Genomic DNA, 27,763 nt, shown 5'->3' with positions numbered 1-27,763 from the left:
GAGGGCGCCTGGGGTCCCCTCCCCCTTTCCCCCTGCTAGAGGGGGAAGAGGGCGAGCGAGCGCCTGGCGGCCGAGCGGTGGTCGGCGCTGCCTTGGCATCGTCGGCGCCGCCGCCCTGGCGGGAGCGGCGAGTACCAGGAAGACGCCTTTGTGTGGTTGCCGTTGTGGCGGTTGTTGTCGGCTGGGGGAAGGGAGTTGTGGTCAGGATGGAAAATCCCCCCTCCTCTTTCCTTCCCCGAACTCGGGACTGCGCGGTCCCCGAGACCGAGAGATGCAGACGGCGAGGTCTGGAGCCCTCCCCTCTGTGGGAGAGGGTAAGCGTGGAATGGAGGCCAGGTTCGCTTCCTCCTCTTATTGTGCACTGGGGATTACCGCGCCCCGCGCCTCTGCGCCCCTGCTTCCCACTCCGACGGGCCTGCGCCCCCACTGGTTTGATTCCTTTGCCTCCGCTAGCTTGCTTTCATCCGTCCCGCCCCCCGGTCCCGTTCTCGCTGTCTCCCGGCCTTTGTTGTTCGAGTTTCGCTTTAGGACTGAAGGGGCCTTTGTTGATGTTCCGAGGAGCAGTCCCCACCGACCCCTTCTAGCCTGCGATACCTTCGGGGGTAGGGGGGCGGAGATTGTCCCCTCCTGCCTTTACTTGCTAGGAGCCCCGCTTCCATGGTAGAGGTTGCTCTCCTCGGCGGAGGAAAGCTGTGTGTGTATCCTAGGGTCGAATGTCTCTATGGGGTGGTTCTCCAGAGTCCGGTTCTCTTTTGCTTTCACCCTTGGAGGAGTGTGTTTTCCTCTCTGCCCTTCCTCCCTCGTCTACCCACCCCCTTTCACTTAGAGCCGTCCCTGTTTGGCCTCCCAGTGGAACGGAGATGATTATGTGGACCCGTGCTCAGGTCAGTTTCAGGCCTTACCCCCCTTTTTTTTTTTTTTGCAACAAGGACACTGCTTTCCAGTAACTGCGTTCTAACCAGGATTTGGAATGTTAATAGCACTGTTTGATAGAAATCGGGGAGTTTGTGGCTACATTTGGACTTGATTACATACCCTCCAGTTAAGTTTGAATTTAAAGGTGCTGCTGCTGGCTATGGTGAAAATTTTGGTTAAATTATTTTCTTGAGGAAGCAAAAGAATTTATACGGGTCGCATTTCGAGTTAGCTTGTGAACACATTATAGAGAAGTTGTTTCGGAAAGATACTTAACTTAAGGTGGAACAATGGTGGGCCGTTTTAGCATATCAGAGTCATCACATTTTCACTTAATTTTTAGCCTCCACGTTCTGAAATCTTTACAAGATCAGGGATACTTGATACCATACTCAAAATTCTCCATTGTTGTTTGCACCTTGTTGTCACAGATTATTTGATAGTGGTTCATTTTCTTGAAACAAGCAAACCAAAAACAACTTTGTGAGACCGCAAGATGACTTTCTGGGAATAAATGCTATGTGAAAGCCACCCTGTTAAAGTAATATAGGTCTGGTGAATACCTATGGCATAATTAGAGATTATGTCATTCCTTTGAATCCTAGGTTTAAAGAATTGTTGAAATTTACTAATTTCACTATCCTGACTGTAACCACTCATTCCTAATTGGCCTTGTAGATATTAAAGTTTACTTAGATTTTTTCTTTTAAAAAGCCACAAAACTTTAGTAAGATATGCATAAAAAGAGCTCTTTCATTTGTAAGTAAAGTTAGCTTTTTAGTCCGTGAAAAGTGTATCTTAGCTGAAAGACATTTTTCAGGTAGCAGTTCCCACTGATGGATTTAAGGCTGATTACTGTAAATACTCTTGACCAGCTGTAATTATAAGCAGAATTAATAATTCTGGGAAAGTGAAGTCTCATGCAAGGCGGTCTTCATCTGGAGGGTGTGCAGCATAGAGAGTTGTCACTTTAAAATGATTTTTCATGTATGAAGCAGTCTTCCTTTTTTGTCAACATGAAAGAAATTTCCTGTAGCAGTTTTAAGTGTTCAGTCTTACAACATGTACTTTGTTTATACTGACCAGTGCTACTTGAAATAGTAATAAAACAAATGCTGGGTTTGTGAATTTCAAAAATAATGAAGTATTGCAGGCACTAAAATCCCGCAATAATGTAACTGCATTTAAAAGTGGTCTCCATTATTTGAATATGAGGGTGTATCTGATGTTTCAGATCCGCTATAGAACATTTTCTTTATGTGTGTGTGTATATATATTTGGTTACCTGTTTGGTCTTGCCAGATGGGAGGTAACTGGAAACAATTGTTTCTTTAAAATTGTATCATAGCCGTTGTTACTTAACATTTCAGATAGGAATTGAGCAGAGCAATGGTTAATAAACAATTACAGAATTTATTAGAGCGGTCTAAAAACAGTGCTAGAAATACTAGGAGCTAGAAATTGCATCTACCTTTATTATTTAGCTTTTTCTCTCAGGTTTCCATGTAAAACTGGGATATTCACATGCTTCAGGAATGCAAAGATGAATAAATATTTGTCAGAGTTAGTGTGCTTCAGAGTTAACATTCTGTGAGTGTTGATGCTTAGTGCTTGTGTAATCCTCATTGTTGCATTTATCTTAAAATACGACTTAGTTTATATCCTGAATTTTTTACCTCAACAAAAGGTGAATTCTGGAGAATGAAGTGAAACCAACAGAAATAAAGTTGCTTACTCTTTTCTGTTATAGATTTTTCTTTCTATTTGAATGAGGTATAGGAGAGTAACAGATTTCTTGAGTTCTGAGAACTCTTTCATTTCTAAAATAGAAATGAAAAATGTTTAAGTTCTTCTTACTGTTAACAGTATTGTTTTGCTCTTTATATTGGGTTGCTTCCTGGAAGCATGCCTCACTTTTACATGAGCATTTGCTTTAAGCTTTAAAGGAAAAGGAGGGGAAGATGGTAGAGGATGGGTACATGGGAGTGTCAGTAAAGAAAAATCTTAGATTTCTTTATATCTTTATAAGCTAGTTGTAATCTGGATAATGCTTACTTTTTAAAAAACCAAATTAGAATAAAAATATCTGTTATCATTATTATATATAAAAACTGATTGTAGTTGGGACTTGGGACTCTTTATTGTATTAGACTAGACCAGCATTCACTCACGCATTCAGCATTATTATTGAATACCCGCACCGTGGACCAGGTAACCATGAGTGTGGTCCTTGGTCACAAGGATTCTACAGTCTCTGGAGAAAGACAAATAATTGCAGCAAAGTGTGATTTATATCTTTTATACGAAACACTGTTTATTTGGAAGTTTCAGCAAAGGCATTCCAGTAGAAGAATTGTTCTGAAAGGATTTTAAAATGACTGTTCATTTAAAAAGTTATGCCATTGTAATAGTTGAAGAATGAGTTGTTGGAGCATGGTGTCTGTTGACAGCATTATATACTGGACTGGATGACTGCTTGATGAATGAGTAATGACTGTTTTTTGGTTATTATCAAAACTGATGACCATTTTTAAATTTTTTTTAAAATTTTATTTATTTGGCTGCGCCAGGTTCAGTTGTGATATGAGATCTTCAGTCTTCATTGCTACATGTGGGTTACTTAGTTGTGGCATGCAGGATCTAGTTCTTGAGTTGGGAGTGTGGAATCTTAGCCAGCGGACCACTAGGGAAGTCCCTAATAATTATTTTTAAAGGTGGAATTGCTGTTGTGGAAATTCAGTTGCATATCATACACACACACACACACACACACACACGCATACATATCTCATACCTTTGTTCATACCATAATTCACATAAGCAGTGCTTCTCAACTAGGCATAGTGCTTTTCCCACTGCATTTCTCCCTTCAAGGACATTTGGAAATATGTGGGTCAGTTGTTTGGTTACTCCAGTGACTGGGGTTGTGATAACTGGCCTTTAGTGCTCATGGGCCATGGATGCTACATTTTCTGAAGTCACCAAGACAGTTGCACACCATTGAAATGTACCGCTTTGCCTAAAGACCCACAGTTCCCTTTTGAGAAACAGTGGCAAGAAAGAAAAGGAATATATTCATGTTTTTGGTTGTTATATTCTTTTTACATTAATATATAGGCATATTAGGCTTTCCTGCTGGCTCAGACAATAAAGAAACCACTTGCAATGCTGGAGACCTGGGTTTGATCCCTGGGTTGGGAAGATCTCCTGAAGGAGGGCATGGCAACCCACTCCAGTATTCTTGCCTGGAGAATCCCCCAGGGACAGAGGAGCCTGGCAGGCTACAGCCCACGGGATTGCAGAGTTAGATATGACTGAGCAACTAGGCACATAGGTATATTAAGAAATGTAGTTAATCTGGAACAGATCCAGGCCAGAGCTTTTTGACCGTTGTGTAAGTGCACACTGAGCTTCAGTGCACATTGAACGTGAGCATTTCTACTTTCTTAGCACAGATTACAAGCAATTACTTAAACGGTAAAGCATCTGCCTACAATGCGGAAGACCTGGGTTTGAGCCCTGGGTCGGGAATATCCTCTGGAGAAGGAAATGGCAACCCACTCCAGTACCCTTGCCTGGAAAATCCCATGGACGGAGGAATGTGGTAGACTACAGTCCACGGGGTCGCAAAGAGTCGGACGAGACTGAGTGACTTTCACTTCACTTCACTTAAACAATTACTCAAACAATTCACTTTTACTAGGTTAAAAAAGGTGACAAATTCAGCATACTTACTTGACCTGATTAAAGGAGAGATTTGACCTTTTGATATCACTGAAATTCTGTGCTTATAAGATGATACAGGAGACTAGTAAGATGTAAACAAATAAGATTTAAATATCACTTTAGGTACATCCTTGGCGGTCCAGTGGTTAGATTTCTGCTTCCACTGCAGGGGGCGTGAGAGTCAATCCCTGGTCTCATAGGTGAGCTAGGATCTCACATGCCAAGTGGCAAAGCATTGTTCCCTCCCCACCCCACCCCCCCAAAAAAGAAAAGATTTAAATGTCACTTCAAGATGACAGTTGAAGAGAGTCAAAAGGCTGTGTATCACTAATATACTTGCTTTATTTTTTATTCTCTTTTTAAATTGAAAATGTGGTATGTTAAAATGATTTTTTAAAAGACGAACACTGAAAACTTGATCTCCTTCCCACCCTAGGTGTCCAATTACCTTCCACAAAGACAGTCCCTTAATAGTATTTTATGGATCTTTCCAGAAATGCCATTTACTCTTTTAAGAAAAAATTTAAAAATGAAGGCATAGTGTACAGTGCATCTTTGTTTCACACACACACAAAAAAAAGGTATCTGAGAGCATTTTGTAGCTGCACGTGTAAACCTGTGGCTTTCTGTTTTAAATTGTATATTGATTCTAGTCTGTGTCTTAATCAGTTAATTGTTGGTGATTATTTAAAAGAATAATTTAATTTCACCTGCAGTAGTTTCAGTAGAATTCAAAATAGGTAGTAAGCACCTCAGCCTGGGGTATCAGAAGGCTTTATTGAAGAGATGGGATTTGACTTAGACCTTAATGCCTTTATTAAAACTATGTTTAGTGCCTTATTGGTGTAAGAAACAAAAATGAAATTAAAACTGTTGAGAGCTACTCAGTTAAAATTGTGCAGTTACAGTATATCTTTGTATATGTTTCTTTCATCTATTTGATACAAGTTGATTCTTTTGTCTGCATGTTTTGCTTCCTTTTAATTGTAGTGGCAAGAATTTTGAAAATTCTTAAAGTTCTCCTTGAGAAACCAGACTTGATTGATAGAGACTATCTTAATTTGTAGGTCACTTCAAATCAGAAGAAAAGATGGCTTGCTTGTTAATTAGTGATAATTACTTTAGGTATTGAGGGAGTAATAAGTCATTTAAACTTCAAAAGTTTAGGTAATGCTCAGGGGAAATAATTTAAGTGTTCATAATTAGAATGATTGCATGCTAGAGACATTAAATTCCGCTTTCCAGAATATACTTTTACCAGTTTTAGCAAAGGAAAGCTTTACCAAATTTTGCTTGTCTCCTCCTTAACACTTTTTGGTCCTAACTTAAAATAGGGGAAGGGAAGATGTATTCTGCAGTTGCTATTCATAATATTTTATATTACTAACTTGCAAAACCAAGGATTTTTAAAAATACATGGTCTTAACTATGAAACTGCCGCTGCCCTTACTTTCCTTGAGATTCTTTCAAAGTTGAGAAATTACATTATTTTTCTCAACTCCCACACAAATTCAGTTCATAAAATTAACCAACCAATATGTGAGTAGCCTTGCTTCTAAAATGGAAAGTTTACTTATTATTAATGTGTTTGTCAGATACCCTGTGTAACTTTTAACTATGTATTTTCCAGGAGAGTCTCTTGATTCATTGTTTATCTTTTAGCATTTAGAGTTGCACAGTGCACCTCATTAGAAAAAATGTTACCTTTCTTGCCTTACCTATATTTAGCCAAGATTTGTTAAAATTCAATCAATTACATATATATTTTTAAATTTATTTTAAACAAATATTTAAATTCCTCTTATGTGGGAGCACTAAGAGAGCTATGGAGACTTGTAGCATAGAGTTTACAAGGTCTGGCACATATATTCATAGTTAAGTAATACTATTAGATAGTAAAGTACCTGGTGATACAGTAAATAGAGTGTGAATTAAGAAAAACTAGATGGAAATGGCAACCCCACTCCAGTGTTCTTGCTTGGAGAATCCCAGGGACGGGGGAGCCTGGTGTGGTGCCGTCTATGGGGTCGCACAGAGTCGGACACGACTGGAGCAACTTAGCAGCAGCAGCAGAGCATTTTGAAATTACTTAAATTAACTAAAAATTGAACAGGAAAGGAAAGCACTGTTTATGTTGGGTCTTAAATGTGGGTAACTAATGTTAGAAGGATGAGAATAAACCTCAGAGAACTGGAACAACTTTGGCATCTTGGAGAAAACGTCAGGGGCTGAGATGAGAAATAGGATAGAAAAGGTAGATTAGAACCAGTTTAAGGGTGTAAGATCCAAACCAAGGACTTTTAACTGATCTTTGTAAGTGTAGATGATATGTAGTTACCATTTCCTGAAGACTTGCGCTTCCAAGTTTGAGGTCCTGGCATATTTAGAAGTTCAGAATCTTACAGCCTTTTTTTTTTTTTTGAAATATCCTGTATCAGTTAATGCCAGGTAACTACTCAACTACAGTGGTGCTAAAAGAGTAGCCCGTTTTTATTACTGTTATCAAGTTTATGGGTCTGATGGATAGTTCTGCAGTCAGCTGGTTGGTTGTCTGAACTGAAGGATCCCAGATGATCCCACTCATGTCTTGCGGTTGGTAGTTTGGTTGAGGAGCCCCAGTTAAGTTGGCTAGTCTCTGCTCCACTCTTACCCTCTACCCTCTAGTGAGGTAGCCTCAATTTCTTCACTTTGCAGCAGGAATGCCAGTTCCCTCAAACAACTGCTTTCCAAGCTTCTGATTGTGTCATCACCCACTGGCTCAACAAGTAGTCAAAATCAGCCTCTTTGGGTATAGGGAGATGTGATTTTTCAGGGACCAATTTTATAACAATCTGTGACATATCCTGATGGTGTAATCACTCACCTAGGGCCAGACATACTAGAATGTGAAATCAAGTGGGCCTTAGGAAGCATCACTACAAACAAAGCTAGTGAGGTGATGGAATTCCAGTTGAGCTATTTCACATCCTAAAAGATGATGCTGTGAAAGTGCTGCAGTCAATATGCCAGCAAATTTAGAAAACTCAGCAGTGGCCATAGGACTGGAAAAGGTCAGTTTTCTTTCTAATCCCAAAGAAAGGCAGTGCCAAAGAATGTTCAAACTACCACACAATTGCACTCATCTCACATGCTAGCAAAGTGATGCTCAAAATTCTCCAAGCCAGACTTCAACGGTACATGAACCGTGAACTTCCAGATGTTCAAGCTGGTTTTAGAAGAGGCAGAAGAACCAGAGATCAAATTGCCAACATCTGTTGGATCATCGAAAAAGCAAGAGAGTTCCAGAAAAAAACATCTATTTCTGCTTTATTGACTATGCCAAAACCTTTGACTGTGTGGATCACAACAAACCGTGGAAAACTCTTCAAGAGATGGGAATACCAGATCACCTGACCTGCCTCCTGAGAAATCCTTAAGCAACAGAACTGGACTTGGAACAACAGACTGGATTCAAATCGGGAAAGGAGTACATCAAGGCTGTATATTGTCACCCTGCTTATTTAATGTATATGCAGAGTACATCATAAGAATGTATGGACTGGATGAAGCACAAGCTGGAATCAAGATTGTCAGGGTCAATAACCTCAGATATGCAGATGACATCACCCTTATGGCAGAAAGCGAAGAAGAGCTAAAGAAAAGAGCCTCCTGATGAAAGTGAAAGAGAGAATGAAAAAGTTGGCTTAAAACTCAACATTCAGAAAACTAAGATCATGGCATCTGGTCCCATCACTTAATGCAAATAGATGGGGAAACAGTGGAAACAGTGACAGATTTTATTTTGGGAGGCTCCAAAATCACTGCAGATAGGGACTGCAGCCATAAAATTAAGATGCTTGCTCCTTGGAAGAAAAGTTATGACCAACCTAGACAGCTTATTAAAAAACAGAGACATTACTTTGCCAACAAAGGTCCATCTAGTCAAAGCTATGGTTTTTCCAGTAGTCATATATGTATATGAGAGTTGGATCCTAAAGAAAGCTGAGTGCTGAAGAATTGATGCTTTTGAACTGTGGAGTTGGGAAGACTCTTGAGAGACCCTTGGACAGCAGGGAAATCAGCCAGTCCATCTGACAGGAAATCAGTCTTGAATATTCATTGGAAGGACTGATGCTGAAGCTGAAACTCCAGTACTTTGGCCACCTGATGTGAAGAACTGACTCATGGGAAAAGACCCTGATGCTGGGAAAGATTGAAGGCGGGAGGAGAAGGGGATGACAGAGGATGAGATGGCTGGATGGCATCACTGACTCAATGGACATGAATTTTAGTAAACTCCGGGATTTGGAGATGGACAGGGAGGCCTGGCATGCTGCAGTCCATGGGGTCGCAAAGAGTTGGACATAACTGAGCAACTGAATTGAACAGAACGACATATCCCACTTGGGTTTATTCTCCACTGCAATTCCGGGCACTTTTATGGATCAGATTTTTATTCTGTATAGCCCCACCTCTGCTTTCTTCTCACATATATTCTGTGATATTCAAAGATGTTCAAAGATTATTAGATTTTCAAAGCATATCTAATTGCCCCTTTTCTCTCTAGTTGGCAAAAAGCATTTCATTCCTGCTTTCTAATCTCAGTCTCCAAATAGAAAGGCACCCCACCCCATCATTGTACCTTTGGAAAATGTATGGAACAATCTCTCATTTCCCATGGTTCTTTACCTTAATGTTAAACCTAGTCTGTATTTGGTGTTTTGTGTTGTCTCTCTGCCTTACACAATTTAATAATATAGTTATTGTCCTAATGTTTGAACTTATTTTTTCTTAACTGATCAACTTCTTTTAACCTGTCATTCAGTTTGAAATTCTCCCAACATCCTGCTTTTAACCTTCTACCTCAGTGACAGTCCAGTACTCATGACAGTTTTTTTCAGGTTTGTGTTTGCAGAAACTCAAGAGTCTGCAGATTTTAGAGTTACTCAGCTCAGTAAGATGTGACTTTTTTTTATGGCATCACTTAGTTGTCCACTGAAACAAGATTATCGGACAGAAATACTTACCTTTACTATGTGTAATGCATTCTGTATTCATTTATTATTTTTTGAAAGCTGCTGTTCATTTTGTGATCCACTAATACATCATAACCAACAAATTGGAAAACACTACTTTCGGGGAATTTCTGGGCACAATTCACTAATAAGCACAAACCCAGATAGCCCTTTGTTGTAAGGTGGCCTTCTAGTCTAGTTGATTCAGAACATGCATACATTTTTATTTTAGAGGAGCATCAAAATTAAAATATAATTTAAAATTTCTTATAATGAATGCTAAAAACCCAACATATGTCCAGGGAATTGGTTTGAGAAATGTTGGTACATAGGCTCAAATCCACACTGAAGCTTGAGCCCAGTGATCTCCATACTTTGTTACTACTTTTTTTTTTTTAACATTTTCACTATTCACCAGGAATTTTCTACTCCATCTAAATTGTTCATTCCTCATTTAACTGCTTTTGTGACTTTGTTCAAAGGAGCAGTGTTATGCAGTGAAAAGTCAGATGTCTTTTGAGTTCAAATAGGAGGTCTCCAGCAATCCACACAAGGTTTTACTCATACTTTGGGGTGAGGATGAAGCTTGGCATTATAGACTAGACCGAACAGATTGAAGAGGAAAAGAATTAATGTTCAATGCAGGCACTATTAGATGCTTTACTAACAGTGAATTGTTTAATCTGAAGACCTATGAGGTCATAGGATTAAGAACTGTTTAGTCTGTTTAAATGTTTGTTTACCCAAATTGCCTCTTAAGATCTCATCTTTGCTATATAATGCTTGTTCATTATGACATTGATTTATCAGAAAATGTTCAGTGTTGTCAGGCATTTGTTTAGGAAGACTGAGCTATGTGGATAAATGGTCAAAATGAAGCAGTTCTTTAAAACATGATTTTCAAATATATGGATAATGTATTCGTGTGGAAGATTTGGCATCCTAGTGATGCCTGACATATAGGCAGTGTTACAGTGTGTGTTCAGTTACCTAGTCATGTCCAGCTCTTTGCAACCCCACGGACTGCAGCACACCAGGCCTCCCTGTCCCCTCACCATCTCCAGAAGTTTGGTAGGCAGTGTTATTTATGTTCTAAGTTTATCACTCCTAGATACAAGCTTTATTTACTTTTTTTTTTTTTTACTATTATTTATTTGTCCGGATCGGGTCTTAGTTGTAGCATGTGGGATCTTAGGGTATTTGGGCTCAGTAGCCATCATGCGGCCTTCGTTGCTCTGCGGCATGTAGGATCCTAGATCGAATCTGAGTCCCCTGCATTGGAAGCGCAGAGTCTTAACCACTGGGCTGCCAGGGAAGTCCCAGATTTTACATTTAGAGAGAGGTAATCTAAATTTAAAAATAATAATTAATTGATTTGGTTGTCATTCCAATTAGTTTGGGGATGTTTGTTTATTTGTTTGGCCTCTTAGCTGCCTGACCAGGGATTGAACCCACATGCCCCAGTCCGTACCCCCCACCCCCACCCCTGCTATGAAAGTGCTGAAACCTAACCACTGGACTGCCAGGGAACTCCCCTAATCAATTCTGTAGAGATACTGGAAAGCTAGCATAACAAATATTTAAATTAAGTCCTGTAGTAATTTTGACTTACCAGAGTTAATGAAGCAGATATTTGTGATTTGAGAGAAATTTATTTCCAGTAAATCAGGATGATTGTGTTTGCTTCTTCTTTTAGATGAGACATTATTGTCAAAAGCAGGCATTTAGAATTTTTACTTGTATAAATAGCTTACATTTTATGTTTTCTAGATAAACATTTGTACATATTCTTGATCATTTCCTAATTTCTGTAAATAAAAGAAATCCCATTTAACATAAACTTGAAAACATCATTATATACTTAATTCAAAAGCGTGAGTATTTATATTCTGAAAAGTGTAGATTTTTATTTTCTGAACAAAACTTGCACAAGATTATATTTCAAAAGAATAAAACATGAAGCTTAATAAAATAACTATTAAAAATTAATGGGCTTTCCAGGTGGCTCAGTGGTAAAGAATCCACCGGTCAATGCTGGAGAAGCAGGTTCAGTCCCTGGGTTGGGAAGATCCCCTGAGTTGTTCAGTTGCTCATTCATGTCTGACTCTTTGCGACCCCATGAACTGCAACATGGCAGGTTTCCCTGTTCTTCACCAGCTCCCAGAGGTTGCTCAAACTAATGTCCATTGAGTCACTGATGCCATTCAGCCATCTCGTCCTCTGTTGTTCCTTCTCCTCCTGCCTTCAGTCTTTCCCAGCATCAGGATCTTTTCCAGTGAATCGAGTCTTTGCATCAGGTGCCCAAAGTATTGGAGGTTCAGCCTCAGCATCCCTCCTTCCAATGAATATTCAGGGCTGATCTCGTTTAGGATGGACTGGTTTGATCTCCTTGCAGTCCAAGGGACTCTCAAGAGTCTTCTCCAACACCACAGTTCAAAAGTACCAATTCTTCAGCACTCAGCCTTCTTTATGGTCCAACTCTCACCATCCATACATGACTACAGAAAAAACCATAGCTTTGACTAGACAGACCTTTGTCCATCCCCTGAGTAGGAGGTGGCGACTCACTACAGTTGCCTGGAGAATCCCCATGGACAGAGGAACCTGGCAGGCTACAGTCCATTGGGTTGCAGAGAGTTGGACACGAGTGAGCACAAGCATGACTTAAAATTGATGCTTAAGTACTTTATATCTGTAACTTGCCATGATTTATCCACTACATACATATATAACTGTATTTTGAATCTTTTTAGGGAAAGTTTTTTAAAACCGCTGGACTAAAATGGGATATTGCAGATAGCATAATAGACAGTGTGAATAAAATTTATATCCTCAAACAAATTGATCATGAAGTTCATCATCAGCGTGAAGATATTTTATAGGGAGAATATCTGAGTGCTTGTAGGAAGAGTATATGAATGCTTGTCATAAATTACTGCTTCTTAGTAATTCAGGATTAACCCCAGTAGTATGTAAAATTGAATATGTTGGCAAGAAATGAGTCAGACTTAGTATATTTAGTATTGTGACCTATTTAGTATTTCTGAAAAGGCAACCTAATGTTGTACATGCTACCTAAAGAGAAATTACTAACACCCAAAAAGACGTTTGAGGATTTACCTATCTTGAGTGAAAACATGTAGTGTTTGGTACCCCCCTCCCCCCAGAATCATCTTTTATTTTACTTGATGGGAAAACCTACCCTCTAGATTCTTTCACATATACTTTGCTTGACAGCCCATTAGATACTGTGAATTAAAGTATTGGAATTCTAAGGGTGTTGATATTAATTTTCATAAAAATTGTTTATTGTGACCCTTGACATGCTACCTATGACTTTCCTGTTTCTTTATTGAAATTGAGATGCTACAGACTTTTGTTGGTTGTTATAAGAATTGATCAAAGGCATGATTATGTAAAGTGATTGTTGTCATATAAAGTACCATTTTAATTTACACTTAGAGACTACTTTGGAAACACCTTTGATGTTTTATATATGATAATGATCTAGCATAATTTTTTTCGTTAATACTATCATTTCCAGGTCATCTATTATCACTCTGAAAATAGCATTAGATGACTGATTTACCAACTTGGTTGAAGCCTACATTTTAGAGAACGCAGGATTAGATTTTATAATAACTTATGAAAGATCTTTTTGTCTTTGGAGAAGGGGTACATATTACTCAATGTGTGTGAATATGCCAGGAGAAGAGAATTGACTTTGCAATTAAAATCTTTCCTTTGTCCAAAATTGTAAGACTGGGATTTGAGAGGCTGGGATGAGAGAATCTAGTATTACCTAGTAACCAAAAGCATAGATTTTGAGCTATGATTTGAATTCCAGCTGTCTTCTGTGGGACTTCAAGCTTGGTTTTGGGCCTCTGTCCTCATCTCTAGACTAGAAGAATAATATCTGCCTTAAAGCTGCTATGATTAAGATATAATATATGTTGGGTGCTTTGCATATCATGATGCTGGAAGCACACAGCAAACATTAGCTATTATTTATAATACATTTACAAGTATGAGATCTGAAACTTTCCCTCATAAAAGAATATTTTTCTGTCACCAAGTCAGGTCTGACTCTTTTCGACCCCATAAGAGAATATTAATCTTAGTAAAATACTATTTAGCTTCTTCTCTACTGGTTTTCAAACTTAAGAAATGAGGGAACTCTCTTTTCCTTCTTCTCCCCCCCTAAAATCTGACTTGAAATCTTGATGAGTAAAACAGAAAAGTTACAGCTGTGAAACAGTTTGGTAAGTATAAGAATAATGTAGAAAATTAATAACACTGTTGCCAGAGATTGTAAAGGGAGTTCAAGCATTGTTCTCTTCAGATGTTATTTTCTTCTCAGATGGTTCTTTTTTCTTTCTTTATTCTACTGCTGCTCTACACTCTCCCAAAAGAGAATGAATGACCTTGTCTTAGAGGCATTAACAAAGCCATCAATGAAGTAATATATTGTATTTAATTTTTCCACACTAAATAAGCTCATTTTTTGGTACTTCAGATTTAAAATATATTTACTTCTCTGGAAGCAGGGTACTGATGTAAATATGTCTAAATAGAGAAACTATTTTATCAGAGAAACAGTAAATGTTAAATAATAGTGAAACTTACACATGGAACAGTCCCACAAGTATACTCAGTGTTTGTGGTTAATTCTTTCTGAAAATTTATTGAGAGGACCTAGACCATCTTGTATATTCCCTCAAATATCATATTTTTCTCTAAATTATTTATTTTCTTCCTTGGATTTGAGAAGAAGTGACTGTTACCCGGCAAGAGGATCTTTATATCTGTGACCTTCTTAGATAACCTTTCTGCTAACCCTAATCCTTGCTCCAGACTGGATGGTCTTTTCACCTGTGCATCTTCTCAGAGAACCTTTCCACTTTCCTATTCCTTTACATTTTTCTTTCCATCACTTCTCTCCTTTAGCTTATAGAGATGTGTGTGTGTCTTTCTTGTCTTGTTGCTTTGTTGATCATGTCTTCAGATTGTCTTCCTTTTTTCTAACCCCTTCTCTCCACATATGAGATGTCTCCTATCCTAAAATCTATTTTCTTTTTAATTTTTAACTGGAGGGTAATTGCTTTATAATGTTGCATTGGTTTCTGTCGTACAACAGTGCATATTAGCCGAAAGTATCCATGAAATTAAAAGACGCTTACTTCTTGGAAGGAAAGTTATGACCAACCTAGATAACATTAAAAAGCTGAGACATTACTTTGACAACAAAGGTCCATCTAGTCAAGGCTATGGTTTTTCCAGTGGTTATGTACAGATGTGAGAGTTGGACTGTGAAGAAAGCTGAGTGCCAAAGAATTGATGCTTTTGAACTGTGGTGTTGGAGAAGACTCTTAAGAGTCCCTTGGACTGCAAGATCCAGCCAGTCCATCCTAAAGGAAATCAGTCCTGGGTGTTCATTGGAAGGACTGATGCTGAAGCTGAAACTCCAATACTTTGATCACCTCATGCGAAGAGTTGACTCATTGGGAAAGACCCTGATGCTGGGAGGGGTTGTGGGCAGGAGGAGAAGGGGACGACAGAGGATGAGATGACTGGATGGCATCACCGACTTGATGGACATGAGTTTGAGTAAACTCTGGGAGTTGGTGATGGAAAGGGAGGCCTGGCGTGCTGCAATTCATGGGGTCGCAAAGAGTCGGACATGACTGAGCGACTGAACTGATACATATATATAACCCCTCCCTCTTAAGCCTCCCCCTGCACCCACCCACCATCCCATCCCTCTAGGTCATCACAGAGTGCCGGGCGGGGCTCCCTGTGTTACATAGGAGATTCCCACTAGCTATCTGTTTTGCACATTGTAATGTGTTTGTGTCAGTGCCACTTGATTAGTCTCACTTTCTCATTCCCCAGCTGTGTCCACAAGTCCATCCTCTTTGTTTCTCTATTCCTGCCCTGCAAATAGGTTCATCAGTACCATTTGTAAATGTGTTTCTTTAACTCTTGTTTTCTAGTCTTTCTTGCCAGGCTTTGGGAAAGTACCCCACATGTTGTCTTTTGAAAATTCTCTTTTTAAGGTGCTTTGCTTGGCATATTTGTAATACTTTATTAATTTCAGACCCAGGTAGCAATCCAGCAACTTAGACTATTTCATATGCCTGCATGTTGTGTTTAATAAAATTTAATTGTCAACATTTTAAAAATCATAAGCTTTCATGTTGACATGAGAGTAATTTCTCCTGGAGAATTAGAAAATTGGGTAATATTGGACTCATTCATGGCTACAAGTTGAAGTAATGCTTGCTCAGCCTCTGTTAGCATTTTAAAATGTTTGACCCCATTTTAAGTTGCTCTCCCTTCAATTTATTTACACTGCTCTTCAGATTCTCCTACCTTTGTGACTGCTTCTTAGTCGTCTTCACTGACTTTTCCTTTCACCTGCTGGTCATTATTAGCTAGTATTAATATATTAGTATTTAAGGGGACTAGACCCAATATTTCTGAAAATTTTTGTGGCATTTCTTCAGTGTTCTTCCTTTCACTCTTCCTTGGTGACCCTCAACCATTTTTCCCACCTCATCATCATGCCTGAGACAGGACACTAATCAGGAGGTGGCTTATGTGCCCTGGTTGGTAATCCGTGCTTACATACTCATCTTCAGCAGGTATCCACTCTGACAGCCCCCTGTCGTTCTGGATGCGATTTCCAGGGGGTCCCTTCTCTTAGGCCTTGCCACTCTTCTTAGCTCTTGCTTTCTGTTCCAACCACTTGTGGAACCCTTCCTCATGGGAGTTCAGTAGTACTTTTTTTGTTGTTATTTTCATTTTTATTTATTTACTTATTTATTTTTGGCAGTGCTCAGTCTTTGCTACCGCACTGGCTTTTCTCTAGTTGCAAAGATTGGGGGCTACTCTCTAGTTGCGGTGCTTGGGCTTCTCATTGTGGTGGCTTCTCTTGTTGCGGAGCCCTGTCTGTAGGGTGCCTGAGCTTCAGTAGTTGTGGCTCCCACCCCTTGGAGCACAGGCTCAGTAATTGTGGTGCACGGGCTTAGTTGCTCCTTGGCATGTGGGATCTTTCCTGATCAGGGGTTGAACCCATGTCTCCTGTATTGGCAGGTGGATTCTTTACCACTGAGCCATCAGGGAGGCCCCAAGTTGGTATTTCTAATTAAACAAGTCTGAACTTGAACCCATTCATGCTCCTCTCCACTCCCCCACCCCCTACCAAAAGAAAGACTGATGGTATTGGTGTAACTACTCCCCTCCCCCTCAAACTTAGTGAAACCTTGAGTCATTTTTAGCTCCACCTTTCACTTCCGCAGTGCAGTCACTGAGTTCTGTTAATTTTATACACACACCGTTTCTTGTATCTTTCTCTGGTTATATCTGATATACTCTTAGTAACCATTTAGTTTCTTATAACAAAAAAAACCCAACAGGTTTTTTTTCATGAAGGTACTTTTCTGTCCATTCACTTCGCTAATCTGTTTCCTACATTGTCATTAAGATTATGTTATCCTTTCAAGGCATGGGTATCATATTTTTAAAGACTTTTAGAAGGGTAACGCAGTGTGGAAGAGTTCAGACACCATGAATTGAAATCCCAGCTCCACTGTTTACTGGCTACGAGCTCAGTTTCTTAACCTGTTAAATGAGGATAGTTGTATTGTGAGGCATCAGCACAGCACCCATCACATTAATAAGCACCACATAAAATGCTCTTCCATGAAAAATAAAATTCAAGCTCATTAGCCTTGCATTCAAGGACTGTCATGACCTGGCACCTAGCATGCCAGCCTGACTGATTGGCAGCCATATCTTATTTCTTTTTTTAGGTAAAGCCTTAAGAGTTTATAGTCTGTTCTTTTACTACGGTTTACATAACTTCCCTCATGTCTGTGCTTTGGCTTTAGCTTTCCCCTTTAGTGTTTCCTTCTTTTATCAGCTCCATTTCTCCATATTTTTTCTCTTAAATCTGATCAGATTGTTATTACATTTTTCATGGGGCTTTCCTGTACTTCTAAATGGATTTAATGATATATTCCCTATCCTTTTTTAACGAATTGTGTGTGCTTTTCTGACTTTCTATCACAGTTTTTCCATATTAACATTGTGGTTGTTGCTTCATCCTCTCCCCAAATTGGAGCTCCTTAAAAGCAGGGGCTATGCCTTATTTTACTGAAGCAGAAGTGGTTAAATCTGTTGAATGATTGTCTCCTCTTTTTTTTCTTGAATAGGTTGGTTTAAATTGTGGGTTGAATTTTGTGCTCCATTACTTACTGAAATTAGGTTTCTTCTGAACACTCTTGTTTCATCTCAATTCCAACATCAGTTTTCTATGTTCAAGGCAAGGGTTCAATTTGATCAAATGTTTTTATAAAGCAAACTTGAGTGTATGATGAGTAGTAGCTATCATAATATCTTGCATTTATTAAGTGCTGGAAGGAAAGTTATAACCAACCTAGACAGCATATTAAAAAGCAGACATTACTTTGCCAACAAAGGTCCGTCTAGTCAAGGTTATGGTTTTTCCTGTGGTCATGTATGGATGTGAGAGTTGAACTATAAAGAAAGCTGAGCACAGAAGAATTGATGCGTTTGAACTGTGGTGTTGGAGAAGACTCTTGAGAGTCCCTTGGACTGCAAGGAGATCCAACCAGTCCATCCTAAAGGAGATCAGTCCTGGGTGTTCATTGGAAGGACTGATGTTGAAGCTGAAACTTCAGTACTTTGGCCACCTGATGTGAAGAGCTGACTCATTTGAAAAGACCCTGATGTTGGGAAAAATTGAGGGCAGGAGAACGGGACGACAGAGGATGAGATGGTTGGATGACATCACCGACTCGATGGACATGGGTTTGGGTGGACTTCAGGAGTTGGTGATTGACAGGGACGCCTGGCGTGCTGCAGTCCATGGAGTCGAAAAGAGTCGGACACGACTGAGCGACTGAACTGAACTGATTGTGTGCAAGACACTGGTGTATGTGTGTGTATGTGTGAGAGAGAGAAACAGAGATGGCGTGAAGGACTGATAGAAAGGAGCTCATTGTAATCCTCAGTCATCCTCTTAGGTGGGTGGCTACTATCACTATTTATATATGAGACTGCTGAGGCACAGATAAGTAAAGTAGCTTGCCCAAGTCAGTAAACTCGTTTAATTGAAAAGAAAAACAAAACCCAAACTAAGTTTAACATTTGTTTTTCTTTTTGGGTATTAAAATTTGTTTTATATACAAAGAGAACTTACAATAATAACCTTAAATTATTTGAAACTAAACTTCAGGAAAGCAGAGCAATGAATATAGGCAGTTAACTGTGATCAAATTTGAGTAATAGTCTTATTTAAGAATGTCTTGATCTCTTTGTTTAGCAGTAGTGGGAATTTCATTAGTTTTGAATTTCTTTGAGTAACGTTGCAAATTGAGGAAGAAGTATGTCAAGGCTGTATATCGTCACCTTGCTTATTTAACTTATATGCAGAATACATCATGCAAAATGCCGGGCTGGATGAAGCACAAGCTGGAATCAAGATTGCTGGGAGAAATATCAGTAACCGCAGATATACAGATGACACCACCTTAATGGCAGAAAGTGAAGAGGAACTAAAGAGCCTCTTGTCGAAGGTGAAAGAGGAGAGTGAAAAAGCTGGCTTAAAACTCAGCATTCAAAAAATGAAGATCATGGCATCCGGTCCCATCACTTCGTGGAAAATAGATGGGGAAACAATGTAAACAGTGAGAGACTTTATTTTCTTGGGCCCCAAAATCACTGCAGATGGTGACTACAGCCATGAAATTAAAAGACACTTGCTCCTTGAAAGAAAAGCTGTGACCAACCTAGACAGCATATTAAAAAGCAGAGACATTATGTTGCCAACAAAGGTCCGTTTAGTCAAAGCTGTGGTTTTTCCAGTAGTCCTGTGTGGATGTGAGAGTTGGACCATAAAGAAGGCTGAGTGCCGAAGAATTGGTGCTTTTGAACTGTGGTGTTGGAGGAGACTTGAGAATCCTTTGGACTGCAAGGAAATCAAACCAGTCAGTCCTAAAGGAAATCAATCCTGAATGTTCACTGGAAGGACTGACACTAAAGCTGAGGCTCTAATACTTGGGGCACCTGACGTGAAGAGCTGACTCATTTGAAAAGACCCTCATGCTGGGAAAGATTGAATTCAGGAAGAGAAGGGGATGACAGAGCACGAGATGGTTGAATGGCATCACCGACTCAGTGACACAAGTTTGAACAACCTCTGGTAGATGGTGAAGGACAGAGAAGCCTGGCATGCTGCAGTCCTTGAGGTCCCTCAACAACAATTTATAGGTCTTTTAAGGGTATAATCAATACATATTTATAAATTAAAATCAGGGCAACTTGTTGAAGAAATCTGTTTCTAATGTCCTAATATAACTAAGATCAGTTCTTTATTGGATTAAAAAAAAAATGCATTTGTGTTGTTTGGCCTCTTTATATGGTGCAAAGAAGTACCTGAAGTCCATGGGGAAAAGTAGGTCATCAGTGGTCTTTAAGGCTGCTTTTAGTTGGGTATCCTGTAAACATTTTAATATGAAACCTCAGTATAGGGATGTCTCATTATAAACTTCACACATGTGCATGCATATTACTTCAGCTTATATTGCTATTTGAATGTTTATTAAGTAATAAAATTTGTATTTTAGATAGATTTCATAGAAAAAGTTTTTTCCCTCTTCTGTACTGTATTTTATACTCTGTTTGGAAACTGCTGGTTTATAGTGCTACAAATAGCTAATGTTTCTGAGATAACGTTAAATAACTGCTGGGTTTATTTTCCCCATTTTCATAGTGTACTGGAGAAGTGACAGTAGTGCCCAATCAGATTTTGTTTTTCATCCTGCCTTTTAGTCACATTTAATATAATGTGTATTCCCAGTTTATTGTTTCTGTCATGCTTTACCCTTTATGAAGATCCCTGAGCATTGAGTGCCTGTTAACATCAGATTCCCTCTCAGCTCTGAATCAACTTGCTCTGATATTGGAGCTTGGTCCTTTAAGCATTTCTCCATTGATTGGTATTAAGTTTGTCAGTAGAGGATCTGAAGGGACTTTACACAGAGGGGCTTCTTGCTGCTACTGCATGACCATGAGTGGCACAGATACAGGGACATCCACTGGTTCTCTGCCCCAGGTGAGTGCTCAGAGTGGACAGAGTCTTGTTGAGCTCACAGCCCCAGCCCCAAATTTGTGACCACCTCTCCATGTCCTGACACGGACACTGCAGTCCCCAGCTCCAGCACCCCACCTTTCCCTGTGTGGCTGCTTGCTCCATAGGTTGTTTCCCGTGGCCCTCCGTGCAGATGCTGCTGGCAAGCAGGTTCTCAGCTCCCTTTGTGGGCTCACCTCCCAGCAACTTAGGCCCAGAGAACCCAACCTGACAGACTTTACTATCCAGTAGGCTGCAACTGTATCTTCTCCAACAAAGTTCAAGCCCTAGCTTTGGGGAAGGGCCCTCTACCTGGTGTGTTTTTTTGCTTCTGGTACTGTCTCGGCTCTTGAGTATTTTTTTAGAGTGCTGTTTAATTGTCTGTGTTTCTCCCTGTTATGATCATTCTTCATGTGAAACTTTCCCTGTTCGAATCTCCAGTTTTTTGGTTTGACCCTGATGCAGTAGGCTAACATGAGATAAATTACATACTAAACATAAAAACTGTATGCAGATTAGTATCAGTACTTTCAGCCTCATACACTTTGGATATTTGGCTCATCAGCTAGTTCATGGAAACTGGCTTTGGTATTAAAGGAATATATATATACACACACACACATATATATACACACACACACACACACACACCATGGTTGTAAATTCAGTTTATTGCTCCCCAAAGTTGTTTAGATGAGGGAATGGAGCAGTTGTGTGTGTTTTCATAGTTTAATATCCTTATACTTGAAACAATCAGGAAGTGTCAAATGAGAACTTTCCAGTCTTATAAAGTTATTAGCATATTTATTGCTCAAAAAATTTCCACCTGGTCAGTTTTTGGAATAAATTAGCAACTGACAGGCAGAAATTATCTTTTAAAAACTTCCCCTAGTAGTAGTTTGGGTTAAGAAAAAAGAACACCCACACTCCCAGAGGATGTAGGGCTGGTGAGGCAAGGTGACAGAAATGTTATCTTGAGTAACTTATTAGTAGTAGTAACTTCTTAAATGGTTTATTTGTAGACTTCTAAATTTGATTCTGTTTAACATTTTCATATTAGAGGTTTCTTGTGGATGTTTAAAATCAGCTTTGCTAATTTTAAGATTCATCTCATATCTTTAGTAACACGTACCATATACCTGCAGTTATTGCTGTACAGTTGACTAAAATACTCTATTAATACTACATGCATTCCCAGGAATTTTTCTCAATTTACTGGTTACTGGATTTCTGACTTCCACTATGGTTTGTGTGAACCCTAGTTCCAGCTTTTTCTTTGAAGCTTAAAATGGATGAAGATAATGTTTCTAGAAGTTATAGAATAGAATAATAAAAATAATCAGATTATTGATTCTGTAGCCAATAATTTTGAGGTATCCAATAGCCTTTACACTGGCATGAAAGTAATGAATCTACAGTGTATTAAATAAATCATGTATTTTTAATTAATAAAAGGACACCAAAATCTGATTTGTGTTTAACTTCACTATTTGTGACAACTTTGGTAGAAAGATTATTGAAGATAAAACTGATAATCCGGACTTTGTAGATGATTATTTTCCCAGTGGAACATTTATCTAGTTAGTATTTTAAGTAAAATTTTAAAAGTAAATAACATTTCCTGTGAAGGAGCCAATTAAAAAAAAATAAACCTAGCTTATAATTACTGTGTACACCATGAGTGCTTTTGAAAAGGAAAAATGTATTTTTTAATAAAGTTACAAGTAGAAATTTTTCTCCCTGCAGTGGAAAGAATGGTACCTTATATGTCTTTAAGTCTTTAACATATAAGATTGATTCAATAAGGATGTGATGTACTTGAGAAGGACTATAATTACAAAGAGATGGACCTAATCATCTTAAAGAAAAATAGAATTCTTTGCAATAGTAAAAGTAATTGGGAGGAAAATAATTTGTAGTGTGTGTATGTGTATATTAGTCACTCAGTTGTGTCCAACTCTTTGTGACCCCCTGAGAAGGAGCCCACCAGGCTTCTCTATCCATGGATTTTTCCAGGAGAGAATACTGGAGTGGGTTGCCATTTGCTTCTCCAGGGGATCTTCCAACCCAGGGATTGAACCCAGGTCTCCTGCATTGCAGGCGATTGTTTACTGTCTGAGCCACCAGGAAGCCCAATTTATAGTATGTATTACTATCAAATACCTTTTTTTCTTGCTGGTTGTCTTCTGCAAGAAAATATAACATGAAATAGATGTGGCATATGTTGTATCTTACTAAAGTAAAATTCAAGTATATTATACAGTGTTGTAACTTAAAAGTTACATTTTTTAAAAGCCTCCTTTGGTTGACACAGTATGGCAGTTAACACAGTAATTTTAATTTTCTTGGTGTACTCTCTGTATTCTTTTAGAACTTTAAGCATACTTTTCTGTGTTATTAATGGAGGTGAAAGTGAAGTCGCTCAGTCGTGTCCGACTCTTAGCGACCCCATGGACTGCAGCCTACTAGGCCTCTCCGTCCATGGGATTTTCCAGGTAAGAGTACTGGAGTGGGGTGCCGTTGCCTGTCTTTTTATTCACACAGTAAGCCTTAAATTATTATTTTGTATTCTAGGAACATGATGCCATGGAGGAAAGAAGGGTTTCCTACTATTTTTTTTGAATATTAGGCAAGCTTACTCTGCAGTTTAGAAATAATAGTTGTGGGTGGTTTCTTTTTTTTTTTTTGAGGAGGTGGGGAGGTTCCTTAAAACTTAATTTCATTCCTTCTCCTTTCCCCTGCGCTTTTCCCCAAGTCGTCACTGTTTTCATATTTCTGAGTCCCACTTTGCATCCTCACTCACACCCCCTATTGCAGGTGTTGAAGAATTCAGCTACCTGTTAAGGAAGATCTAGACTAATTTATGATGTCTTAATTAGATAAAATATTGAATAGATAATAAAAAAATATGGATAATTTGGGGAAGGGTAAGTTAGAAGAGTCTTCAAAGAGAAAAACCACATTATTGCTGTTACCTGAGTGCAACCTTGTATTATTTTTTTTTAAGTTGTTCTGTACTCCTAAAGTCATATAGTTTCTCTGAAAACTTGAACTCAAAACATGTCCCTAACTGCTCTTGTTACATGACAGCAAGTGTTGATGGAATAGATGAATAGGAAGATGGAGCCTTAGGCATAGTATGGATTTGTATGTTCAGGATTCCAGTTATGTCGTCATCACTCTCATCTTCCAGTTATGTGGGCAAATAAATTAACTTTTTTTCCCCTTTTTTACTTAAGTGATTTTGTGTTGAATTTCTAATCCTAATAAGAATATAATCCAAATTTTAAGGGGAAATTAAGTACAAAAATGTAACAAGTTGTCGGCCCTTTCTGACATAAAACATACAGATAATCATGGGTTCAGATAAATTATATGTGTCAGTGAACTTTAAAGAATAAATCATCTTGTCCAATAACTCACTTGACTACACCTCTGGATTCCAAGGCCTTGGCACCTAATACTGAAAAATATACGTGTCCTCAGCCGAATCTTTAGTTGATGGCCTGTTGAATGAACCTGTTTTGTGGACAAATGTTTGATATTTACTGATGACCTAATGTAGTTTGGTGCTTCTGTGTTAAAATTGCTTTTACTGCTTAACTGTTTGCGCTGGCAGTGAGAACACTGAATGCCCGTAAATACCAGGAATGTGAAATAAATAAATCACTTTGATAGGGAAAGAGCAGCGAAGAACCAGAAAGCTCCTCCATGTTTCCTGAGGTGCTCCCTTCTTACTTATTACTGCCATGGGGAGTTCTGGATCCATTATTGCTAGATCTTCCAGTTTTTCCAAGAACTAGAAATCGTATGTGTATTGTCCTAATTTTGAAATATTGGCACTTAACTCAAAATGTCTGGGAGGATCCCCAAAACACATTGTGTCAGCCAAACAAAACATGTCTGGGAAATTTAAATTTATTCCTGGATATTTTGAGCAGTCTACAGTTTGCCAGAAACAGTACATGGAAAAACTCCTCCCCCAGAGTGAGATTTGGTTATGATTCTATCACTGTTAATGTGTTTCCCTTCTTCATTTGCATCTCTGAAAATAGTACTCTCCTGAAGGCATCTGGAAAGAGGTGTGTACAAATGGCTAATATGGTGGGAGGACAGAAACAAGTCAGTCAGCTTTGGCACCTTCTTTAGAATAGAGAGCTCCCTGAGGTAATGAGTCCTGTTGGCAGATACCTAAGAAGTCTCTTACCATCCTCCAAGTCTTGTATTTCTGCTGTAGGACTCTATGCATTGTTTAATTTATCCTGAGGCCTGACAGATTTTTAACCAGTATTCTAAGTTTCAGGAACTGTTTAAACGTTATATATATATCCAAGGGTGACTGTATATCAATGGACAGACAGAGGAGAGCACATCAGATATTAGCTTGCAACCCTGTTAATTTGGTTTGGGTGATTATTTTAAAGAGTTAAAAATATACTTCTGTTAAAATTAGGTTTTAGAATGTTAGTATTCTTATTTAATTTTTTTGCATTATCTAAGAAGAATTCTTAAGTTTAGAATTAATTAGCTATATTAGCTTTTGTAACAAATAGCCAAATACTAAGTTTAAAAATTAATGAAAGATTTTAACAAGTAAATAACCTTTTAAAAATAAATTTCTTTTTTATTTGTTTGGCTGCATTGTGCTCATGCTCAGTAGTTGCAGTGTGGGTTTAGTTGCTCCAAGGCGTGTGGGATCTTAGTTCCCCAACCAGGGATTGAACCTGCATCCCTGTACTGCAACGCAGATTCTTAACCACGGGACCACCAGGGAAGTCCCTAAAAATAAATTTCTTGTTAGGATAGTTTTAGATTTACAAAAACATTGTAAAGACAGACAGGACAGTGAATTCCCATTTACCCCATGACCAGTTTCCCACATTAGTCACATCTTGCATTTGTGTAGCAAATTTGTCATAGTTAATGAACCTATATTGATACATAGTCACTAACTGAAGTCATACTTTATTTGCATTTTCTTAGTTTTTTATCTTAATGTTTTTTCTTGTTTCAGAATCCCATGTAGAACACTTCACACTTAGTTGTCATATCTCCTTAAGTTTCTTTGTGCTGTAATGAACTTCTCAGACTTTTTGTATTTGATGACCTTAAGTTTTGAGCAGTTCAGTTGAGTTGTTGAGTCACTCAGTCGTGTCAGACTCTTTGTGACCCCATGGACTGCAGCACACCAGACCTCCCTGTCCATCACCAACTCCCAGTGTTTACCCAGACTTATGTCCATTGAGTTGCTGATGCCATCCAACCATCACATCCTCCATCGTCCCCTTCTTCCGCCTTCAATCTTTCCCAGCATCAGGCTCTTTTCCAGTGATTCAGTTCTTCACATCAGGTGGCCAAAGTATTGGAGTTTCGGCTTCAACATCAGTCATTCCAGTGAACACTCAGGACTGATCTCCTTTGGGATGGACTGGTTGGATCTGCTTGCAGTCCAAGAGACTCTCAAGAGTCTTCTCCAGCACCACAGTTCAGAAGCATCAATTCTTCTGTGCTCAGCTTTCTTTATAGTCCAACTCACATCCATACATGACTACTGGAAAAACCATAGCTTTGACTAGACGGACCTTTGTTGGCAAAGTAATGTCTCTCCTTTTTAATATGCTGTCTACGTTGGTCATAATTTTCCTTCCAAGGAGTAAGCGTCTTTTAATTTCATGGATGCACTCACCATCTGCAGTGATTTTGGAGCCCAAAAAAATAAAGTCAGCCACTGTTTCCCCATCTATTTGCCATGAAGTGATGGGACCAGATGTTATGATCTTCGTTTTCTGAATGTTTTAAGCCAACTTTTTCACTCTCCTCTTTGACTTTCATCAGGAGGCTCTTTAGTTCCTCTTCACTTTCTGCCATAAGGGTGGTGTCATTTGCATATCTGAGGTTCTTGATATTTCTCCCAGCAATCTTGATTCCAGCTTGTTCTTCATCCAGCCTGGCATTTCTCATGATGTACTCTGCATATAAGTTAAATAAGCAGGATGACAATATACAGCCTTGACCTACTCCTTTCCCAGTTTGGAACCTGCCTGCTGTTGCATGTCCAGTTCTAACTGTTGATTCCTGACCTGCATATAGGTTTCTCAAGAGGCAAGGTTAGGTGGTCTGGTATTCCCATCTCTTTCATAAAATTTCCACAGTTTGTTGTGATCCACACAGTCAGAGGCTTTGGCATAGTCAATAAAGCAGAAATAGATGTTTTTCTGGAACTCTCTTACTTTTTCAGTGATCCAACAGATGTTGGCAATTTGACCTCTGGTTCCTCTGCCTTTTCTAAAACCAGCTGGAACATCTGGAAGTTCATGGTTCATGTACTGTTGAAGCCTGGCTTGGAGAATTTTGAGCATTACTTTACTAGCGTGTGAGATGAGTGCAGTTGTGTGGTAGTTTGAACATTCTTTGGCATTGCCTTTCTTTGGAGCTGGAATGAAAACGGACCTTTTCCAGTCCTGTGGCCACTGCTGAGTTTTCCAAATTTGTTGGCATATTGAGTGCAGCACTTCCACAGCATCATCTTTTAGGATGTGAAATAGCTCAACTGGAATTCCATCACCTCCACTAGCTTTGTAGTGATGCTTCCTAAGGCCCACTTGACTTTGCATTCCAGGATGTCGGGCTCTAGGTGAGTGTGAGTGATCACACCATCGTGATTATCTGGGTCGTGAAGATCTTTTTTGTACAGTTCTTCTGTGTATTCTTGCCACCTCTTCTTAATACCTCCTTCTGTTTTGAGAAGTACTGGTGAGATATTGTGAAAATCCCTCAATTGGAATTTGTCTAATGATTTTTTTCTTGATTAGACTGAAGTTATAGTTTTTTGGCAGGAAGACCAAGCATGTAAAGTGCTGTTGTCATATCAGTCATGTTACAGGTACATATTAACGATATGATCTAACACTGTTGATGTTGACCTTGATTACCTGGCTCAGTAGTGTTTGTAGGTTTCTCCAATGTAATGTCA

At 39.0% G+C, this 27,763-nt stretch overlaps 1 protein-coding gene across 3 annotated transcripts in view; it reads left to right on the top strand.

The window, feature by feature from the left end:
* Positions 1-27,763, top strand: part of ZNF292 (zinc finger protein 292) — a 95,466-nt gene that overhangs the window by 170 nt on the left and 67,533 nt on the right. Inside the window, exon 1 of one of the 3 annotated variants that reach the window (XM_024996816.2) lies at positions 5-884. The exons of 1 other annotated variant lie outside the window; for it this stretch is intronic. In XM_024996816.2, the coding sequence (XP_024852584.1) occupies positions 714-884 (171 nt within the window). In that variant the 5' untranslated portion in view covers positions 5-713. Of the gene's footprint in view, positions 1-4; positions 23,286-27,763 lie in introns of those variants that run through there. One more of the 3 variants, XM_024996815.2, reaches the window with a different exon arrangement.

Source organism: Bos taurus, chromosome 9, assembly GCF_002263795.3.
Source record: "Bos taurus isolate L1 Dominette 01449 registration number 42190680 breed Hereford chromosome 9, ARS-UCD2.0, whole genome shotgun sequence".
NCBI classification, from domain to species: Eukaryota; Metazoa; Chordata; class Mammalia; order Artiodactyla; family Bovidae; genus Bos; species Bos taurus.
This window is presented reverse-complemented; position numbering and strand designations above follow the sequence as displayed.